Source organism: Beta vulgaris, chromosome 1, assembly GCF_026745355.1.
Source record: "Beta vulgaris subsp. vulgaris cultivar EL10 chromosome 1, EL10.2, whole genome shotgun sequence".
NCBI lineage: Eukaryota > Viridiplantae > Streptophyta > Magnoliopsida > Caryophyllales > Amaranthaceae > Beta > Beta vulgaris.
The window spans coordinates 54360778-54380888 of record NC_079202.1 but is presented as its reverse complement, the minus strand read 5'-3'; the positions used below and the strand labels follow the sequence as shown (position 1 = coordinate 54380888).

The window sequence follows — 20111 nt, the reverse complement described above, 5'->3', positions numbered from 1 at the left end:
AAGGTGATCATGGGACATGCCGTGATTTGGCCAAAGAAAGTGGCCCGTTTCAGGCCAAAGTTTCAGGTCGGGCCTGTGCCGAAATTCCCATACCAAAACTCGCTGATTAAGGCCGATCAAGAGGACTTTCATTTGATTTTCGAGCTAGGGAAAATTTCGTCTGTTTTTCCATATTTGCATTTCCCATGGCCAGTTTTTTTTTCTCAAAAATGGAGCTAGGTCGGCCGAAATTTCGAGCCCGAGACTCGCCCATTTTCAGGTCGGCCCATGTTGATCATCTGTAGTTAATATGCGTTTTATTTATTTGCTACGGAAAGAAAACCGACACGTACCCGAGTTCACCCACTCGTTTTAACTTAACCCGTTGTGACTCGAGACACCAAACTCGTACCTGTACGAACCCGAAATTTCATTGGCCAAGACAGACCCAAGCTCAAATTGACCCAAACGTAAAGGTGACCTGAATATGTCTCAATCAGTACCTTACCCGCATGATCCATTTGCCACCTCTATATTTCACCTTTCAAACACAACTTTTTAGGAACTTATAAATTTAGGTAGAGGTCGATTAGTTCAATATAAGTAAAAGTTTGAGTTGTTTATGGACTGGAGTGCTCATTGATAAGGTACATATTTTTCCGGCCTACTAGAAAATTGAGGTTGAATAATATATTTTTAGTGCTATATAAAACAAAAACTACTAAAATTTGGACAATTGGGTAACCTGTCTAGATATATTGATGGGATGGGACGGAACAAGGTGAATGTTCCTTTTTTTTGTGAACAATCAAGATATCCATTGCCGATAGCCGTGACTAATCTCCTTGTCCTGGGTGCTCCACTTAAGAGTAAAGGGTTGGCCACGAATCTCTTTCCATTTTCAAAAGTTGAGGATCAAATCTCCGACCGATTGGTTAAGAGACAAAGTAAGTAACTACTATGCCAAGATGATTTGGTTAGGTGAATGTTCCCCTTTGCATCCCCATCCCAACCTAATACTTTTATCTCCATCATCATCCCCAATTCCCCACTATGTCTGAAGATATTAGTGCTTAGGATCAATAGAATCAATCAGAGAAGATATGAAGGAAGAAGAGGCGCAGCTCTCTTTGATATATTTCTCCTCCCCTCCTTTTTAGGATGGCAACCCTATATATACATCCACTGCTTTGTGGTAATCCCTAGATAACAGAATCCCATAAAAGACAAAACTAACAATAAAGGACTACAGACAAACTGAGCTACAGACTACAGACAATCAGAGGAAAAGAAATGCAGCCACTACTCTTGTACTGTCTAATAGTAATAGTAATTAATAAGGGATAGGGAATATCCTCCTACACTCCCCCTCAAGTGGGGTGTGGGGCTTTAGCATGAACACCCAACTTGTCTAGGAGGTGCTGATGTTGAGTGGCTGAGAGAGGCTTAGTGAAAATGTCTGCTATCTGATGTGCAGTGGGAACATATGAGGGTAGAATGCTGCCTTCTTGTATCTTGTCTCGGATGTAGTGACAATCGACTTCCACATGCTTAGTTCTTTCATGTAGGACAGGGTTAACAGCTATTGAGAGAGCAGCTTTATTGTCACACTTGAGCAAGGCAGGAGTAAGGCCTTTGATGCCCAGTTCCTTTAGCAATTGAGTGAGCCATGTGATCTCACAGGTGGTTAGAGCCATGGCTCTGTACTCTGCTTCTGCTGTAGATCTAGCAACCACTTGTTGCTTCTTAGCCTTCCAGGAGATAGGTGATGACCCAAGTAGAACACAATAGCCAGTTGTGGATTTTCGAGACATTGGGCAACCTGCCCAGTCACTGTCACAGTAAGCTGTAAGGACAGCTGCTGACTGAGAGGCAAACAAGATGCCTTGGGATGGAGAGTTAAGAAGATATCTAACAACTCTCTTGGCAGCTTGGAGGTGAGCTGTTGTAGGCTTTTGAAGAAATTGGCTTAAGATGTGAACAGAATAGGCTATATCAGGTCTAGTTAGGGTGAGATATAGTAATTTGCCAATAAGTCTTTGGTAAATGAGAGGATCAGACAGGGGATCTCCTGTGTCTGGGGTGAGTTTTGTGTGAGGATCAAGAGGTATCTGGAGTTTTCTGGCTTGAGTGAGGCCTTGATCTTGAATGAGATCCAGTGTATATTTGTGTTGAGAGATGAAAATGCCTTGGGATGATCTGGAGACCTCAATGCCTAGGAAATAGTTTAAATCACCCAGGTCTTTCATGTGAAAGGTAGCTGCTAGAAAGGTTTTTACATGGTGTAGTTGAGAGGTTGAATTTGAAGCAAGGATGAGATCATCCACATAGACAAGGATGACGAGTATAGAATTATCTGTTGTTTTGGTGAAAAGAGAATAGTCAGATTTGGATTGGGTGAAGCCATACTTGATGAGAGCACTAGACAACTTGGCAAACCATTGTCTAGGTGCTTGCTTCAATCCATAGAGGGATTTGAGAAGCTTGCACACTTGAGGAGACTTTGTGAGTGTCTTGGCAGCTGGTAGATCATCATGTCCTACCTGAATTCTAGAACCATACCCAGTGTAACCAAGGGGGAATCTCATGTACACATCTTCATTGAGATCTCCATGTAAGAATGCATTTCTTACATCCATTTGACATAGGGACCACCCAGCCATGGCAGCAACTGCCAACAGTGACCTTACAGTGGTTAGTTTTGCCACAGGAGCAAAAGTGTCAGCATAGTCTATGCCATACTTTTGGCTACATCCAAGCACAACTAATCTGGATTTATAGCGTTCAATAGAGCCATCAGGTAACAGTTTGGTTTTATACAACCATTTACAACCTATAGCTTGTTTTCCAGGAGGTAAAGTTGTAATGGTCCAGGTGTTATTGTTCTCTAATGCACTGAGTTCATCATTCATGGATTGAACCCAGGTGTCATGTTTAACAGCATCTTTGAAGTTCACGGGGTCCTTTTGGGTTTGTAGGTTGGTCATGAAGGCATGAAAAGAGGGACTGATTGCAGTTGTGGCTAGGTTGGCTGCAGTAGCAGGTTCATTTGGAGTGTCATTGTGCTGGACTTGATGAACATAGTCACTTAGCCAGCTTGGTGGTTTAGTAAGTCTAGTGGTTCTTCTGATGCCCTGAGGTTCAATGAGAGTGGGCTCAGGTATTGGTAAAGGTGAGTCAGGGATATCAGGTTCATTTGTGGTGATAGGTTCTGGTGGTCCAGTAGGTTCAGTGTTTGTAATGAGAGAATCATCAACTGCAACATCATCATCATCAGTGTGGGTGTTAAGAACAGGTAGAGTGACAGGTTGTGGTTGAAAGAAGGATTGAGTTGTGGCATGGCTGTTGCTAGGGAAGATGTTTTCATGGAATTTAACATCTCTGGACACAAACACTTGTTGTGTGAGAAGATTCAGGAGCTTGTAGCCTTTCTGACTACTTGGGTATCCTAGGAACAGGCATGGAACTCCCCTGGCACTGAACTTGTCTGTGTTTGTAGTTGGGTTGTATGCTAATGCAAGGCATCCAAATGCTCTAAGGTGAGAGTAGTCAGGTTTTTTGTTGAATAAGGCTTCATAGGGAGTTTTATTTTGTAGTGTAGGTGTTGGTAGTCTGTTGATAAGATGGGTAGCTGTTAGAACACAATCACCCCAGTAGCTAGGTGGAAGGCCAGCTTGAAATCTAAGAGCCCTTGCCATTTCAAGGATGTTTCTATGTTTTCTTTCCACCCTGCCATTTTGTTGTGGTCTGTTAGTGCAAGAGGTTTGATGAGACACACCCAGATTTGCAAAAAACTCCCTGCACTTGCCATCATCAAATTCCATGGCATTATCAGACCTAATGTGTTTCACTTTCTTCTCAAATTGAGTAGCAACCATATTTACAAACATGTGAATGATTGAGAAGGATTCTGATTTGCACTTCATGAGATATACCCATGTTGCTCTAGAGTGGTCATCCACAATAGTCATGAAGTACCTGTGATTATGTCTTGTGCTCACTCTGTAAGGTCCCCACACATCAAGGTGTATCAATTCAAACAAAGAAGTAGCATGAGAATCACTAACAGTAAAAGGCAACTTGCAAAATTTAGCCATAGGACATGTTAAACACACTCCTGCATCATTCACAGGTCCAGTTATACAACCAATTTGTTTAAGTTTTTCTAAAGGTGCATGCCCTAGCCTATTGTGCCATTTAACAACATCATCTGGTTTGCTAGCATTCAAACTCATATGATTAGATTGTGTAATGTCACTTGCACACTTCTTATTGGTTGCATCTTCTACTTTACTCCTAGTGCTGTTCTTCCAATTCTCCAAACTCTTGTTCTCCAGGTAGTACAGACCATGTCTTGCTCTCCCAACAGCTCTAGTTCTTTGGGTAGCACAATCCTGTATAATGCAATATTCAGGATAAAAAATCACATTGCATTTAGCATCTTGAGATAATCTGTTTACTGACAGCAGATTGTGTTTGAAGTCTGGTACACAAAGAACATTTTTAAGCTGAATATTGTTGTGCAACTTCACATTTCCTGTGTGGGTAATGTTCACAGTTTTCCCATTTGGAAGGTTTATTTTAGGGTTTCCATGAGTCACAGTAGGTTTACACATATTGTGAGTGCTTGTGGTCATGTGTTCACTAGCACCAGAGTCTATTATCCATTCATTCACCACACTAGATGCATTGTGACATGAAACCATACCTGCAAAATTTGTGTCAATCTCCTCCTCTGTCTCAGACCCTTCCTTTCCTCCACTTGGGATCAGCTTCAGGAGTTGTTCCAGTTGCTGTGCTGTGAGGTTCACCTGCTCAGCTGTACTTTGAGCATTTCCAGCCCACTTAGGTCCCCTTTGATTCTTTCCCTTGTTCCATCTATTCCCTGGGTTCATGTTCGAGCCATAGTGTGAGGAGGATCCACCTTCCTGGTCCTGGTTCTTCATCATCCTTCTAGCCTTTGGATGTCCTGGTGGATATCCAACAATCAGCCAGCATGTTTCTCTGCTGTGTCCCCTTCTTCCACACTTTGTGCATGTGACTTCATCTCCTTTCCTGCTGAACAAAGCTGAAGCTTCTACTTCAGTTTTCATAGTTCCTAGAACCTCCCTTTGAGCTTCCTCCTGTTGGATAGCAGCACAGGCAACATCCAAGGAAGGCAGAGGTGTCCTCAGGAGCAGTTGACTCCTTTGAGCATTGTACTCTTCATCTAGACCATTTAGAAACTGGAATAACCTTTGCTCCTCCATTTGTTTATTCAGAGTGCTTATAAACTCGTTGATTTCAGTAGTCATTGCAGTTATAGGAGGTAGATGATTCAAGGAGTCCAACTCCTCCCACATAGCTCTCATAGATGTGTAGTACTCACTCACAGATCTTCTCATCTGTTTGTGTTCAAACACATCCTTGTTCAGTTTATATTTTCTGGTGCCATTAACTATAGAGAATCTGCTCTCTAGTTGCACCCAGATTTCTCTTGATGTACTCAGATACAACACTGAGTCCTTAATGTTGCTAGACACAGAACATGTCAGCCAAACAATGACCATGCTATTGCAAGTATCCCACTGGTCTTGTTTTTCTTTGTTACTCTCATCTCTCTTCACAACTCCAGTAACAAACCCCAGCTTCCTTTTAGAGGCAAGAACAATCTCCATAGAACGCCTCCATGTTCTGTAGTTTGTCACTCCAGTGAGCTTTTCTATATTCACTGTATTAGGCCCATCAGATGGGTGTAAGTATAGAGGGCTTTGAATGTCTGGGTGAGTAGATTTTCCACTCTTTTCTGCCATTGATGATTCAGAGGAAATTTTGAGGAAAGGTTGAGTTTTTGAGAAGGGATGAGGTATTAGTGAAATTGTTCACTAAAGATTGATATTCTCAGATTGATTATCTGAGCTCTGATACCATGAAGATATTAGTGCTTAGGATCAATAGAATCAATCAGAGAAGATATGAAGGAAGAAGAGGCGCAGCTCTCTTTGATATATTTCTCCTCCCCTCCTTTTTAGGATGGCAACCCTATATATACATCCACTGCTTTGTGGTAATCCCTAGATAACAGAATCCCATAAAAGACAAAACTAACAATAAAGGACTACAGACAAACTGAGCTACAGACTACAGACAATCAGAGGAAAAGAAATGCAGCCACTACTCTTGTACTGTCTAATAGTAATAGTAATTAATAAGGGATAGGGAATATCCTCCTACAATGTCCCTATGGGTCTGAATTCGTCCCTATCCCCTTCCGCACTACCCACCTTGATATTCATACCCATCTAATTCTCACCTTCCCAACCCTATCACCCACCTGAAACCACCTTAGATCCACTTCAAAAAAAAAAGTATAGAAATATCATGTATATTTTAGACAAAAACTTAAATTCTTAATAGGTTCTCATTAAAAACTCAACAAGTAATTATGCAACTCGAAATGAATAAACCTTTATTTTCAAAATGAACAAAAAAATTTCGACATGGGTATGAACATGCGGGGCATGGTTTTGTTAGGTTGGGGTGGATACAACCTAAGATCCACCCTCGCCCCATCATTCATGACGGGTTTTATTTTCATCCACATTTCGCCCCACCATCCGCCAAACTTACTGGTGCAGGATGGGTGGGTATCCTCTTTGACCCGCCCCCACTAACATCTTAAAGGTTATGCCTAGCCTCATGGAAATGGACAACACATACTTGTTATGTTCTTTTTCTATTGCACCAATTGAGTTTTCACACTTGCTAATGTAGATTTTTAATTATTAATATCTTTACATATTATTTAGTAAAAATTTGACGAATCTAACAAGACCCTACATCACTATATTTTTTCCATACGTAAAAATCACAATAGATAGTGAAAGGGTAGTAGGTAAATAGTCTAAAAACCCAATTGCTACAATAGAAAAAGAATGGATGAAGTAATAATTAAGAGTTGACATATCGAAACTTTTTATATTCTAGTTGTTGCACCGTGCGCTTCGCGTACGGCACCTCCAAAAGATCGTAATGGCAAGAGTTAAATAAATTAAATTTTGTGTATTTATTAGAGAGCAAAGTCTCTAATATTAAAATATAATGTAGTAAAATTAGAGGTGTAGTTAATGGAATTATGCTATTTACATCAAGTTTTAGCCAAAAAAATTTGGTCATGATAATGCAAGTTATTACATTTATCTCAAGGGGAAAAATACAATTTCAACAACCTAAACATAAAAGAGATATAACAAAGATATGTAGAGCATATGGGTTAAATTATAAACTTCTTTCCTCTATCTTTGTGAAAATTTTGTTGTGCTCCCACCAGCACGGTATACACCATACACCCAGTATATATCTGTTCCATTTTCAATGAGTAAATATTCTATTTCAACAAATGTTCATTTTAAGCATATTTTTCAGCAAAAAAAATATGTTTAATTTTTTGTAAAAATTGTTCTATTTTTAATAAACAAATGTTTGTTTCAAGCTTATTTTTCAGTAAAAAATTATGTTCTATTTTTCGTGAAAATTATTTTATTTTTCGTGAAAATTGTTCTATTTTCGATAAGTAAATGTTCTATTTTCGATAAGTAAATGTCCTATTTTAAAAAATGTTCTTTTTAAATTTATTTTCCACCAAAAAAAGTTCTATTTTCCCTAAAATATGTTCTGTATTTGATAAGCATATGTTTTATTTAAGTAATTCAATTCTAGTAATGTTCCACATCAATAATAAAATGTTCATTTTTGTAATTGGATTCGGTAATGTTCCACTTCAACAGTAAACTATTCTTTTTCGTAAATGAATTCTTGTAATGTTCCATTTCAACAGTAAAATGTTCATTTTCATAAGTGAAATTTGTTAATGTTCCAATTAAACAATAAAATGTTCGTTTTCATATTCGTAAATGTTCTATTTTATATTGTGTGAGCACAGTTCTCATTAGGCTCCTGGGAGCACAATACATGCATCACTATCTTTGTATATATAACTAGTGAGTGTCCTGGCCGATGCCCTGAATTATTTCTTTTTGTAAATTTTTGTCTTGTAAGGAAAAAAAATTGATGTCATAATTTGAAGAATACAAGAAATTGGAGTAAGAATTTATGTCTACAATAGTCTACTATCATTATCATTAATGTGTTAGGTATCCAACTACTTATGTAGTCTTTTAATGAGATACAATTACAAGACCTTATTATATTTTATTTTGAAATATTAAACAATGATGTTATGTTGGATCAAATGGTTAAGCTTTCACTTTCCGTTTCAAAGATCACGTGTTTGATACCTTCTAGCCATACAATATAATTTTTTTAGTTGAGGGTTTGACATGAAAATAGAGCATTTGCATTAGAACCTCAGAGGAGAGTGCCACGTGGCACATTGACATTCTTATGAACGCCTTTTAATATATTAATATTAATATTAATATAGATATAGATTGGAGAAAGAAAATTGAGATATCAATTCAACATATTAGTTAAACACAATTACACAAGCACCTGTAGACGCATCACATGCAAAAGTAAATCATTGTGTTCTCATGATATAAGTTCAATCATCTTTAAAGAATATTCCTAGAGCTCAATCTTTACATTTCACGAAACATAATATTAAATTTCACACACAAGTATACATACAGTGTGTGAAATATACATAAATCTAAAAATTTCGAGTCTTAGGGTTTGTTCTCTCCAGCTTATTTTTAGTTCAGTTCAGTTTAGCTCTGGACAAATACTTTTACTCTCACATATCACTATTCAGTTCAATTCAGTTCAGTTCAGCTGTTTTATGCCGAAGAGAACAAGCCCTTAAAACATACTTCAAAAAACAAAAAAATCGTTTTAGTGATAAGTTTATAAATCAGACACATCTCGCTTCAATTACTTAAGAACTCCATAAACCTCATTATTTGCCAGCCTCTGATTATTTGATAGCTTCCATCACCTGCATATGTTACACCAGCCAACTCTAGTAAGAACACATTTGAGGTGGCGTTAGAAGTATTTCTACTTTTAGAGGGGTTTGAAATACCTTATACCACTTCTGTTGTGAACTCCAAAATCAGCGGCAAAGGCATGTAGCTCATCGAGCTTCTTTTACCGTTCTTTGAGCTAGCTTTTATGTGAGGAGGGTATAGAGATTATAAATCTTTTGTCTACAGTATTGCTGCAAGGCATGGCTGCCCATACACATCCAATAAAATTCTAGTATCCACCAGATAAATGAAAACATTGTATTTACCAGATAATTATACTTCCTCCGTTCTGTTTTAAATGAAACGTTTGCTTTTTCACGCAACCCAACGCGCTTCTTTAGTCACTAATATCTTTAGTTGTGTACACGTAAAAAATATAAAAAAGTTATAATTTGATAGTATGCATCGAGACGAATCTAACAAGATCCCACTTGACTATGTTTTTCTTTATATAATAGCGATAAATTGGAGTTAAAATTGATCAATGAATAGTGTCATTTCATCCATTGTTTCATTTAAAACAGAACGGAGGAAGTAATTAAATAAACGGTTTTTTTCACCAGGTACCCCTGTGTTTTCCAAAATTCATGGGGTACCCCTAATTTTTTTTAATGCACCAGGTACCCTTACTGTTTCAAACAAATGTATGAAATGCCCTTAATGACTAACGGTGTAAAGTTTCCGTTAGTCATTAACCCTAACTCACCCCTCTAACCCTAATTAAATCCTAATTAAACCCCAATTAACCCTAATTAACTAAATAAACCCTAACTTATAACCCACCACCCCTCCCCTAACCAACCAACCCACCCACCCACCACCCCTCGAGGCAGTACCCCTCCCCTCCCCCACCCCCGGCGGTACCCCTCCCCCACCCCGGCGGCAGCAGGCCTCCTCCCCCTTGATTTCCCCACCCCCACCCCCACCCCCACCTCCTCCCCTGCGCTGTAGAAACCACTGATTTCAAGAATTGATTTCACAAATCAATTTCAAAAATCAATTTTCGAAAATCAATTTCGAAAACATTTTCGAAATCATTTTCGAAAATCAATTTTGAAATCATTTTCGAAAATAAATTTCGAAACATTTTCGAAAATTAATTTCGAAACATTTTCGAAAATCAATTTCGAAAAACCATTTGGAAAAGCTTTGCGAAAACCAATTTAAAACCTTAATTATTTTCTTTGTTCTTCATCAATGCGTCTTCTCCTCTTTCCGTCACAACTTTCCGCTTCTCTCTCTTCTTTGCTGCCGGTTGATAAAATCGCCATTGTTGTGCAGGGGTGAAGGAAGGAGGTACAGGTTCAATTTTGTGGGTTCGAAGGCGAAATGGTTCGTGGTGGCCGGGTAAAATAATGGGTCCAGGTGGCTACGAGGGTGGTTGGGCTACGGGGTGCAGGGAAGGGTTGCGGCAGGTGCGGAATGGGGTGGCGAGGGGGGTGGCAACGGGGGTGGGGGTGGGCTACAGGGGGTGGAGGAAGGAGTGGGGTGGTTGGGTGATTAAAGTTAGGGTTTAAGTTGGGGGTTAGGGGTTGGGATTAGGATTAAAGTTAGAGGGGTTAATTAGAGTTAAAGGGGTTAATTAGGATTTAATTAGGATTTAATTAGGGTTAGAGGGGTGAGTTAGGGTTTAATTAGGGTTAGAGGGGTGAGTTAGGGTTAATGACTAACGGAAACTTAACACCGTTAGTCATTAAGGGCGTTTCATGCATTTTGTGAAAATAATAAGGGTACCTGGTGCATTTTTTTAAAATTAGGGGTACCCCATGAATTTTGTTAAAGTACAGGGGTACCTGGTGAAAAAACCGTTAAATAAAAGTACTTTTGAAGACAATAAGCCAACAATAAGAGTTTTATTGAACAGATAATTATAATTTCTAAGATCTTCTAGGAAAAACAATATGGGTTGGAGGGAGTATAATTACGAAATTTACAACGAATATTAGGTTGAATTAGGACATGTTCGCCAACAACTTTTGAACTAGTAGCAACTTTTCGTGTTTTGACTAAGTTAAACACTAACTAAATATTTGGCATGGTAGAGGCTGGAGTAGTGGTTAGAATTTCAAGTAGCATTTAGTACCTTTGATAAAAAAAATTACAATTTATAGTGTTCAAAAGCACAAAGTAGCATCATTCATTTTTCATTTCTTTTTTTTTTGAAAAAAAAAATACAATAAATCCTTAAAAATTCACCTTCTTCCAGCTCGGGTTCAATAAATATAGAGGAAAATCTAGATTTTTGTTGCAAAAGTTGATTTAAAGTGAAAATCATCACCTCTTAGTTTTGTTTGAGATTACAAAAAATACAAAAAAAAGAACAAACCCATTAATGTGCTTCTGTTATCAGGTCTGCTTGTGGTGGTTACGGCAGCAACAGTCGTGTAAGCCATTGATGAAGGGGAAGGGGAGAGAAAGGCAGGCAATGGGCTCAAGGATGGTAGTTTTCATTTTCTTCAACACTTGAAACCAATCAAATCCAAAAAATTTGAAAGTAGAAATTGCAAGAAAAAGTATTAGAAGCTTCAACTGTGATAAAAAAAAAAAAAAAGCGATCGAGTAAGTGATTCATAGAGCTATGACAAAGATGAAAGAAATTGGTAATTTTGAGGGTTTTGTTCACTTCCTTGACAAGGTCCCTCCACACATTGCAAACCTATAAATGACATAATTACATGCATTACTATCTTCTTTCAAGGTAAGATGGCAATTCTTCAAAAAAAAAAAAACGAAAAAACCGAACGTCTTATCCAAGACATGTATTTTCGAACGATTAGAGTATCACTTTAGGCTTGCAACTCAAGCTCGAGATACTCGATCTTGAACTAAACTGCAATCCCACTCAAGGCCAAATTTCCAACTTCCACAAGCCACACTGCCTTCATCTAAGCTTAATTAGGCTAAGCTCAAGTTTTACAAAGCTCATTGTAACGTTCATCTTCCAGCAACCATACTTACCAATTTCTCAGCTTCAAGTGGAGTTAGCTGTTGAAAACTTCTATAAGAATATAGAAGTAAAACATTGGTGTTAAACAACGCTGAAGAAAAGATCGACAGATTGTGAAATTGATTCCGCACCAAATTCATATCGCCGCCAAAAATTTCCAGTCAGTTGTCATAGATCAATCAAGGATATGCTATAGTACACTTTGAATCTTCACTAAAAATATAAGTTGTAGCTATTACACCCATGATCTACCCATGAAAATTTCAACCCTCAAAACACCAAAGAAGACCACCTACTCCCATGAAAATGAATACACACAGGTTCATGGGACTTGTAACTTTTGCCAAGTTTGTAAAGGTCAGAGATCAGTGATGATGGTCCAAAAACTAAGTCCAGTCATCTTCAAAGGCAGATATCTGTGCAGGTTGCCACTGTCCAAACCCAGCAGTGCATAACCGCTCTATCACCTGCTGCTTAATTTAGTGGATGCCGCCTCCTGGAGTTTGACAAACAGATGTCAGATAAAAGATATGCATATCAAACGGTGGGCCATAATGGCTACGGACAATTTACCTCTTAGGTCGGATTCTATCTTCCTCAAAGTCCATCACTCCGCCAGGTTCAGAGAAGATCTCCTCATGCCCTCGGAAGTCAATGTCGGCCTGCTTACAGTGTGTAACTTCTGCCACAATGTAAGTAAGACAATAGACCAAATATCGCATCATACAAACAAGAGACAATATGCTCTCTCTAAACCTATATCCAGTTACATGCTAATGGAATCGAAAGTTCTAGATGCTTCCAGATCCCTCAATCCCAATTAAGACGAAAAATATTGACATAAATTTTAGGTAGAAGAATTTAAATAATGTCAAGGAACAGCCATAGACCAAACAACAGTACATTGCAAGGCAGTCAGCTGAAAAGTGTGCTAGTACAAGGCATTGACAAGAAGAAAAAGCAAGTAGGTTGGAACCATCCCACTGGCTCCACCCTTTCCCCCAGATAACCGCTAATTATGTTATGCAACCAGGTGCATATGCAGGCTGTAGCACATCACACATGCTGGCGCTTGTGATGCTAGTGCTGGAGGAGCACACTGTTCAGCTCATCTGATTGCACAAGCACACACATTGCTGGATAAATTTCAGGAAATAACTACCAGTGAAGCAGAAAAAATGAAATTCACACCTTGAGAGATAGAGTCTTCTTTACGTCTTCCACTCTGTCATCAACTTCTTTTTTATGTTTCTTGTCCAACTCACTCATGGTATCTGCCCATTTTATCTTCTCTTGAATAGTCAGGAGCAAGTTGTCCGAAGTCGACAACCTATAATTTATTCAAAAACATATATGCAAATCTCAATACGGGATTGAGAATGGCCGAAGATATAGATGAAAGTGATATGCTTCTAATGATCAACTGACACACATATACCATGTTTGCATGCTCAGAACACATAACATAGCATTGAACCATCAAAAAGAAAGTAAGGATGCACTGCTACTAGGTTTCCAACTTCTAAGATGTCCAGGGAGGAAGTTTAGAATACAACACTACTTCAGCTACCATCCCAATACAAAGAATTTGAGATATAATACATTAGATGCCCCAGAAATCAAGAACTAGACATCACCATGAAACAAAATACTAGCATAGGAAGTAGGAACCAAAGTTGTATTCTTATAAAAGACACTAGGCTATTTGGGCCTCCCAAGTCCCAACCATATCAGAGGTGAGATCTGACTCTGGGTATGCGCGTGTGTGTCAGCAAGTTGCACTTGGACACCGCTAATGTCAGAGTGCTCTCAGAATTCCTGACAAAACTTGAACTGTTAAAACGACCATAACACCACCTAAGCACCATCATCAAATAAAGCAAGAGGTACTCCATATATAATGGCTTGCAGACTAGATCCTGATTGACTTTGATTAGAAAGGTCCTTCCATTGTCTCATAGTCATCTTCCTCATTGGCTATTTAATGGCAAGGTTAACTTTGAAGGATTCTCATTTCGTTATGATATTTGAAATTTTGAAACAAATATGGTTTATGAATTGAGAAGTTCAAACAATATTTGCTAGCTGACGATCAGGCATACTTATAGAATAATGGTCTTAGTTTACTCTTGAAACAAATATCAATTGTGAAATTGAGAATTTTATTTCCATTGAATAAAATTTGTTAGTTGAGGATCAGGCAAAAAAAAATTATAGAACAACGGTCTTAGGTTTACCAATTTCACCTAGATAAAATCACAAAGTGAATCAGTTATGAACTTAAAGAGTCACATCGTACATAATTAGGTGTGCTGAGGTCAAACAAGCCAATACTAGGTCTAGACGTGAAATGTAGAGAAAATCTGATACAGCCAACCCTTCCTGTCTCCTTACGTCATATACTCTCCTCTTTTTGACTTCAGATAAAGTGAGGATTAAAAGAGATAAACAACCAAGAACTTGCTTACAACACAAATGAGAAAAAGAAGACTAAGCAACCCTATAACAGCATAACAATATAAAAATAAAAATAAATAGAGTTGTGAAGATCCATTAGAATGACATCCAAGTCAGTCGACATTAATCACCGAATTGACACTAGATTTTCCTTAGCTGGCATGTTATACAATTTATTTAAGATAAAAGGAATACAGAAAATCTGTGAATACCAGTTAGTCAATGTCTGTATCATACTACCCAATTGCGCTGGTCTAAGATCTCTTCCAGCAGCAAATTGTACCTGCATCCACATGATAACTATGTCAGCCACCTAGAAGCTTCGAATCCAGAGAAAGGGAAGAAAGGATGGTAAAGAAGGTGCACTTATAGCACCTCAAAGCATCTTCGCAGCTGATCCAGCTTGCCTCTTACAATTCCCTGTCAGCCAAGTGTAGATGTTAGCTTAAGCACTAAAATAGCACATCTTGGAAATACTTAGATTTTGGACTCCCCATATACAATCAAGATATTGAGGCTCGAGCACATCTTGAAAGGACACGTGTCCAAGCCTACGATATAGAACCAAAAATGCCCTAGCATAAGGTAAGACGTCCATGGGCACAGCTGCATACTTGAGTCTTGAGTACATACTAAAATATTTGTTGTTCATTGCTGGTTATTAAACTAAAAATTCCTAAGTATAGCAGCACAACCACACTATGTCATAAAATAAAATAGAAACAACTCCCAAATTAGATATAGTAATGGCCTCAACCACTAAGTTCTAACCTGATACGGAATCCAAAAACAAATCCGATTTCAAACTGAAAACTTAACAATCTTTAAGTTATGAAATCTGTTGCAACTAAAGGAGCTTCTGGTGTTGGGAGTGCGCAGAAGAGAAGATAAGTGGATGTTCCAGAAATATCCTAAATAGTCATTTTTCCTGTTTGGAATGGTAAAAACACAGCATCATCTCTACGTTAGGGCATGGGGTTAAAGGCCTCAAACCTAGAAGTCGCCCCTTCGGAAGGAGCACCAACCATGCCATCTTTGCGGCTTCGCTACAGATTTTTTGAAGTATCAGATTAACAGTACTCTGCATGGCATTATACTAAGGAACTGCAGCAACAGATAGAAAACAAAGCTACCTCCCGTTTCCAACAGTTCAAACCGTAAGAACACTTGACATCCCATTACCTTGTACACATTCATCACAAAACTATAATAAAATCATAGATAGACGAGGATGAGATGAAGTTGATTTTGGGTATAAAGCTACTGTTGAACTGTGGACAAATAAAGAAACCTCGAGGGAAGTAAAGGAAAGGGAAGGAAACCTGACATTGATACTAAGAGATCTTTACAGAGGATGGAAAAAAAGAATAACTAGTAGAAACCAAGATACACCAAACTAGTTAACTTCATTGGTTTATAAATAAAATATTGAGTAACCAGAACACATACCGAATACATGCACTCATTGATAAGAAAATCTTCCAGTTCACGCACATTTGTTACATCTAGCTCCTGCATCAAATGATCATATGGTAGTACCTGAAAGCAAAAACAAACAATGAAACGACAAACACATTAAAAAAAGAGCATTAACAGACTTGAGACGACAATTCCTTAAGATAGGAGATATAATGCATATTAAGAACCTTTAAGGTGATTATAGGTGATGATAGAGGGGACGAAGTGGTGGTAAAGAGAGTAAGCTAGTTTTGCAGAAGAAAAGGCAGGAAAGGGGGGAATTATTACCCTCTTTATGGGGTACCTCATTTGGGGGATAACAGCCTCTTCCTCCCTCCCTCATCATCTGAACACCTCTACATCATCCACCTGCAACCACCTAACTCACCTTCAGTTTTCTTTTATTAAGGTGTTCTATAACTCCTCTAATTCATAACGCCCCATCCAACATGCCCTAAAAGAGAAATATCGATTGCGTCACCAGCATAGCAGAAACAAAAGGAGGTTTTCCATCACTTTTTAAGCAACCCTCTGAGTGTTGCTCAAACTCCTAAAGATAACATCCCCGCACTTAGCGAGTTCAAACCAAAAAGAAACAAGTCACATGACGACATGGATCACTAAATGCATGATCCAGTTTAGTAACCCAGTAAGTTCAAGCACATTGAGGTATACATAAGGTGAGGAACCTCCGCTAAATGTATGTTACTCGAATTGTGGATAAAGCCTATGTAGCATGTATGATATTCCTCAAGAACATAAATAAGTTAATAACACAGACTATGATGATCCTCACAGAGTAACACACAATAGGAGGGTTGCAGCATGCCAATTGTTATTCATGCTACCCATGTGAAAAGGCAGACTGGAGCAGATATTGTGCTGGTGTTTACTAAACCGCAAATGTGTCGGAAATTCTGAGTTCTCATGGAGAATATACTTCGGAAAGATAAAGATTTAAGATTTCCTACCTTATGTTACTCAGATTTGCATAACGTGTTTACTTTGATTGGGGTGTCTCGGTGTCGGACTCATCCTTTTCGTAAATGTCTCGTGTCGCACTCGTCCATTTTGTAAAACAAAAAAAAGTTTTTTGGTTTAAAATGAATGATCCAAGTGTCATGTCGTGTCAACAACGCATGTAAACGAAGGCGTCGAAGTAACACAAATCCTACCTACTTAAAAAAAAAAAGGAGGAATACTCATTTATAACCATCACTCCAGAACCCATAATTCGTTTCTAAAGATACTCCCCTCCACAAAGCATCTATGCTACCAATAAATAATTTCACTAGTACTAAATACTAATATAGATGTAATATATGATTCTGCCACCTGCTCTAGTTTCCCGAATAGCATGGAAACTCCTCGTATGGGGTTACTATATTGTTTTTATTTTTCATCTCGAAATCTCAGAAATATTGAAAAAAGAACTTCCTGCTAAATCATTGTAAAGTACTATAAACATATAAGCTGTCTGCCTGGAATAGTATAAGCGCACCTTAAACCTTCAACATAACACAGGGCATAGACAAAGGAGACCAATAATGACTTTAAGGGGAAAAAGAAAAAGACTAGAACAGAAGTACCTTGCTTGTCTCAGCCAGTGTAAGGACAGTAAGTTGCTTTAACTTGAGTACTTGTTCAGCAACCAGATTCGGTAGAGACCCAGCATTAACTGCGCATCATAAAATTTCATGCAATTCGCCACATATCATAAGGGCTGGTTTATCAAATTATAAGGTATCAAATCATAGCACTAGAAATTCACCCAATTCATAATACACCACAGGGTTAAATAACATATTACAAGCAATACTACATAACTTTTCAGATACATTCAAAAAGCCACTCCTATTGAGCTAAAAAGAGACGGAAAGCTTACTTTTGTAATCACTCCATGTTCCATGAGCAAATAAACGGAGAAGATTAAGGTACATTGAATGTTCAGTTCCTTGAAGCTGCATCAAGGATAACCGTTACACCGAGCAAAGCACAGACAACTACTTCCTCCGTTTCTTTTTACTCGCTACACTTTTCATTATGGGAAGTTTCATATTACTTGCTACACTTCTTTTTTGGGCAATAAATTCTCTCTATCTCTCTCCTCCCACATGGGTCCCTTTTCTTTTTACTCTCTACCTCTCTCTTCTCCAAAAATTGCCTAGGAGTCCGTGAAATGAGAAGTGTAGCGAGTAAAAAGAAACGGAGGAAGTATTAAAAGCTTTAATTTCATCAGGAAACCTCACATATCAAAGTTAAGTGCTACTACTAATCTTAAAAAAAACCTCCACCCTTATTCCTAAATCTCAGTCATTGCGTGTGAGCTTAAGTGTTTAACAACCAATTTTTAAGTAAACAAAATTTTCTCACTCATATACAACATTAATGTTTTCCATCTACTATACTAAATGCATCACTCCACACTGCTCCTTCTACCACCAAAATCAATTAATGTTCGAACTTCAAAACGCGTACCGTCTAGGCGCCTAAATACATCTTACATCCATATAATTTCATATACAATTATTTCTGTGATGATTATATCGATGATTGGATTATCAATATAAATACACAATGTTCCGAAATCCATAACCCTAACGAAACAAAATTGATAACATTAACGCACTCATATAGTAATTGATAAATAAAACAAAATTGTCCAATCATACATCAAACACCACAACAAACCCCAGTTATAGAAAAACATACCCAAAAAAAAAAAAAAAAACCAGGATGAAGAGAGAGAAAAACGAAAAACCTCGGCGACATTAGATACGGCAAGAATTTCGGAGAATGCGAAGAGAGAAGGATTTGAAGTTGCTTCAATGATGATCGAAGCGAGGAAGGAACCCTTGTTTGCCGACACTTGTTTCACAAAGTGTTCGATTAAATCCGCTTGCTTCTGTTCGATATCCATTGTATGTAAAATTAGAGTTGAAATTCTTGAAAAAGGAGGGGAACTTTGATTAATTTGATGATTAGTGATTCATATGCATTGAAGAGGGGAAAAAACTAGGGTTTTGAAAAATTGATGATGATGAAGAAGGGAGAGTGGTGTGTTTGATTTGGAATTTGTGTTTAGATTTTAGAAGGTTTCTCTTGAGGTTCTAGACGCGTGAGTACGTGACGTGATGCCGCTGGCCTTATTGTAGTGCGTGCGTTTTGAAGTGGAACATTACAAAATTCATTTACGAAAACGAACACTTTATTGTTAAAATGAAAACATTACAAGAATTCATTTATGAAAAAGAACATTTAAATGTTGAAGTGGATCATTACCAGAATCCAAATACAAAAATGAACATTTTTTTTGAAGTGGAACATTATTATAATTCAATTACTTAAATAGAACATATGCTTATCAAATATAGAACATATTTTCAGTAAAAATAGAATATATTTTTTGGTGAAAAATAAGTTTTAAAAGAACACTTGAAATTGAACATTTGCTTATCGAAAATAAAATAGATTCACAAAATATTGAACATAATTTTTTGCTGAAAAATAAGCTTAAAACAAACATTTGTTGAAATAGAACATTTGTTTATTGAAATTAGAACAATTTTTACGAAAACTAGAACATATTTTTTTTGCTGAAAAATATGCTTAAAATGAACATTTGTTGAAATAGAACATTTACTTATCGGAAATGGAACAAATTTACCGGGTGCATGATGTGCATCGTGCTCCCGGGAGCACAATAGAATTTTCAGCCTTATTGCGCATGTTATGGGCAAATTTTTGGTTACCTCGATTTTACATCACATCGTTAAACCTCCTCCTAAAATGTTGCATTAGACCGACACTAGTTTTTATATGCAGGCGATGCATGCAAAAATACGTAGAAAATTAATTTTTTTTAAGGAACGTAGAAAATTAAATTAATTGTTAATTATATCGAGTAAATTAGGGATATTTGAATTGTTAATAGTTTTTTTGTAATGTCTTTTTTTATTTTTTAAATTAATTAGGTAGTTTTCTTTTTTCTTTTTAAATTTTTAATTTTTTAATTAGAGTAAGTAGTTAGAATAGAGATGTAATGAGGGTAAAATGGAGTTTCTATTTTGGTCTCCTACCCCTCTTTCCATATAGAATAGAGATATAATGATGTGAAAGTTAATTATAATCAACGATAGTGATTTTAACGGATTAGAAGTAAGTATCTTTCAATTTGATTTGTATTTTTTTAGTTTTTTTACTTCTATTATAGATATCGTATGACTTTATTTTTATTTTTATTTTGATTAGGAAATTAAGTTAGCCTAAATAAGGCATGCATAGCATACAAAGGAATACCCTAG

At 37.4% G+C, this 20111-nt stretch overlaps 1 protein-coding gene across 4 annotated transcripts; it reads right to left on the bottom strand.

The window, feature by feature from the left end:
• Positions 1-12033: 12033 nt before the first annotated feature.
• LOC104905268 (COP9 signalosome complex subunit 7) lies at positions 12034-18937 on the bottom strand. 4 transcript variants are annotated; one of them, XM_019252171.2, is made up of 9 exons: positions 18569-18937; positions 17693-17768; positions 17397-17485; positions 15799-15888; positions 14725-14769; positions 14562-14632; positions 13084-13222; positions 12466-12571; positions 12034-12388 (listed from the first exon to the last, which is right to left on the bottom strand). In XM_019252171.2, exons 1-8 carry the CDS (start codon positions 18725-18727, stop codon positions 12500-12502), a joined length of 741 nt encoding a protein of 246 aa, XP_019107716.1. In that variant the 5' UTR covers positions 18728-18937; the 3' UTR covers positions 12034-12388; positions 12466-12499. The 4 variants fall into 4 exon arrangements, with proteins under 4 accessions (XP_019107716.1, XP_010692048.1, XP_010692046.1 ...); XM_010693746.4 differs by having other exon boundaries at positions 12466-12574; positions 18569-18936; XM_010693744.4 differs by having other exon boundaries at positions 12466-12554; positions 18569-18936.
• Positions 18938-20111: the final 1174 nt, after the last annotated feature.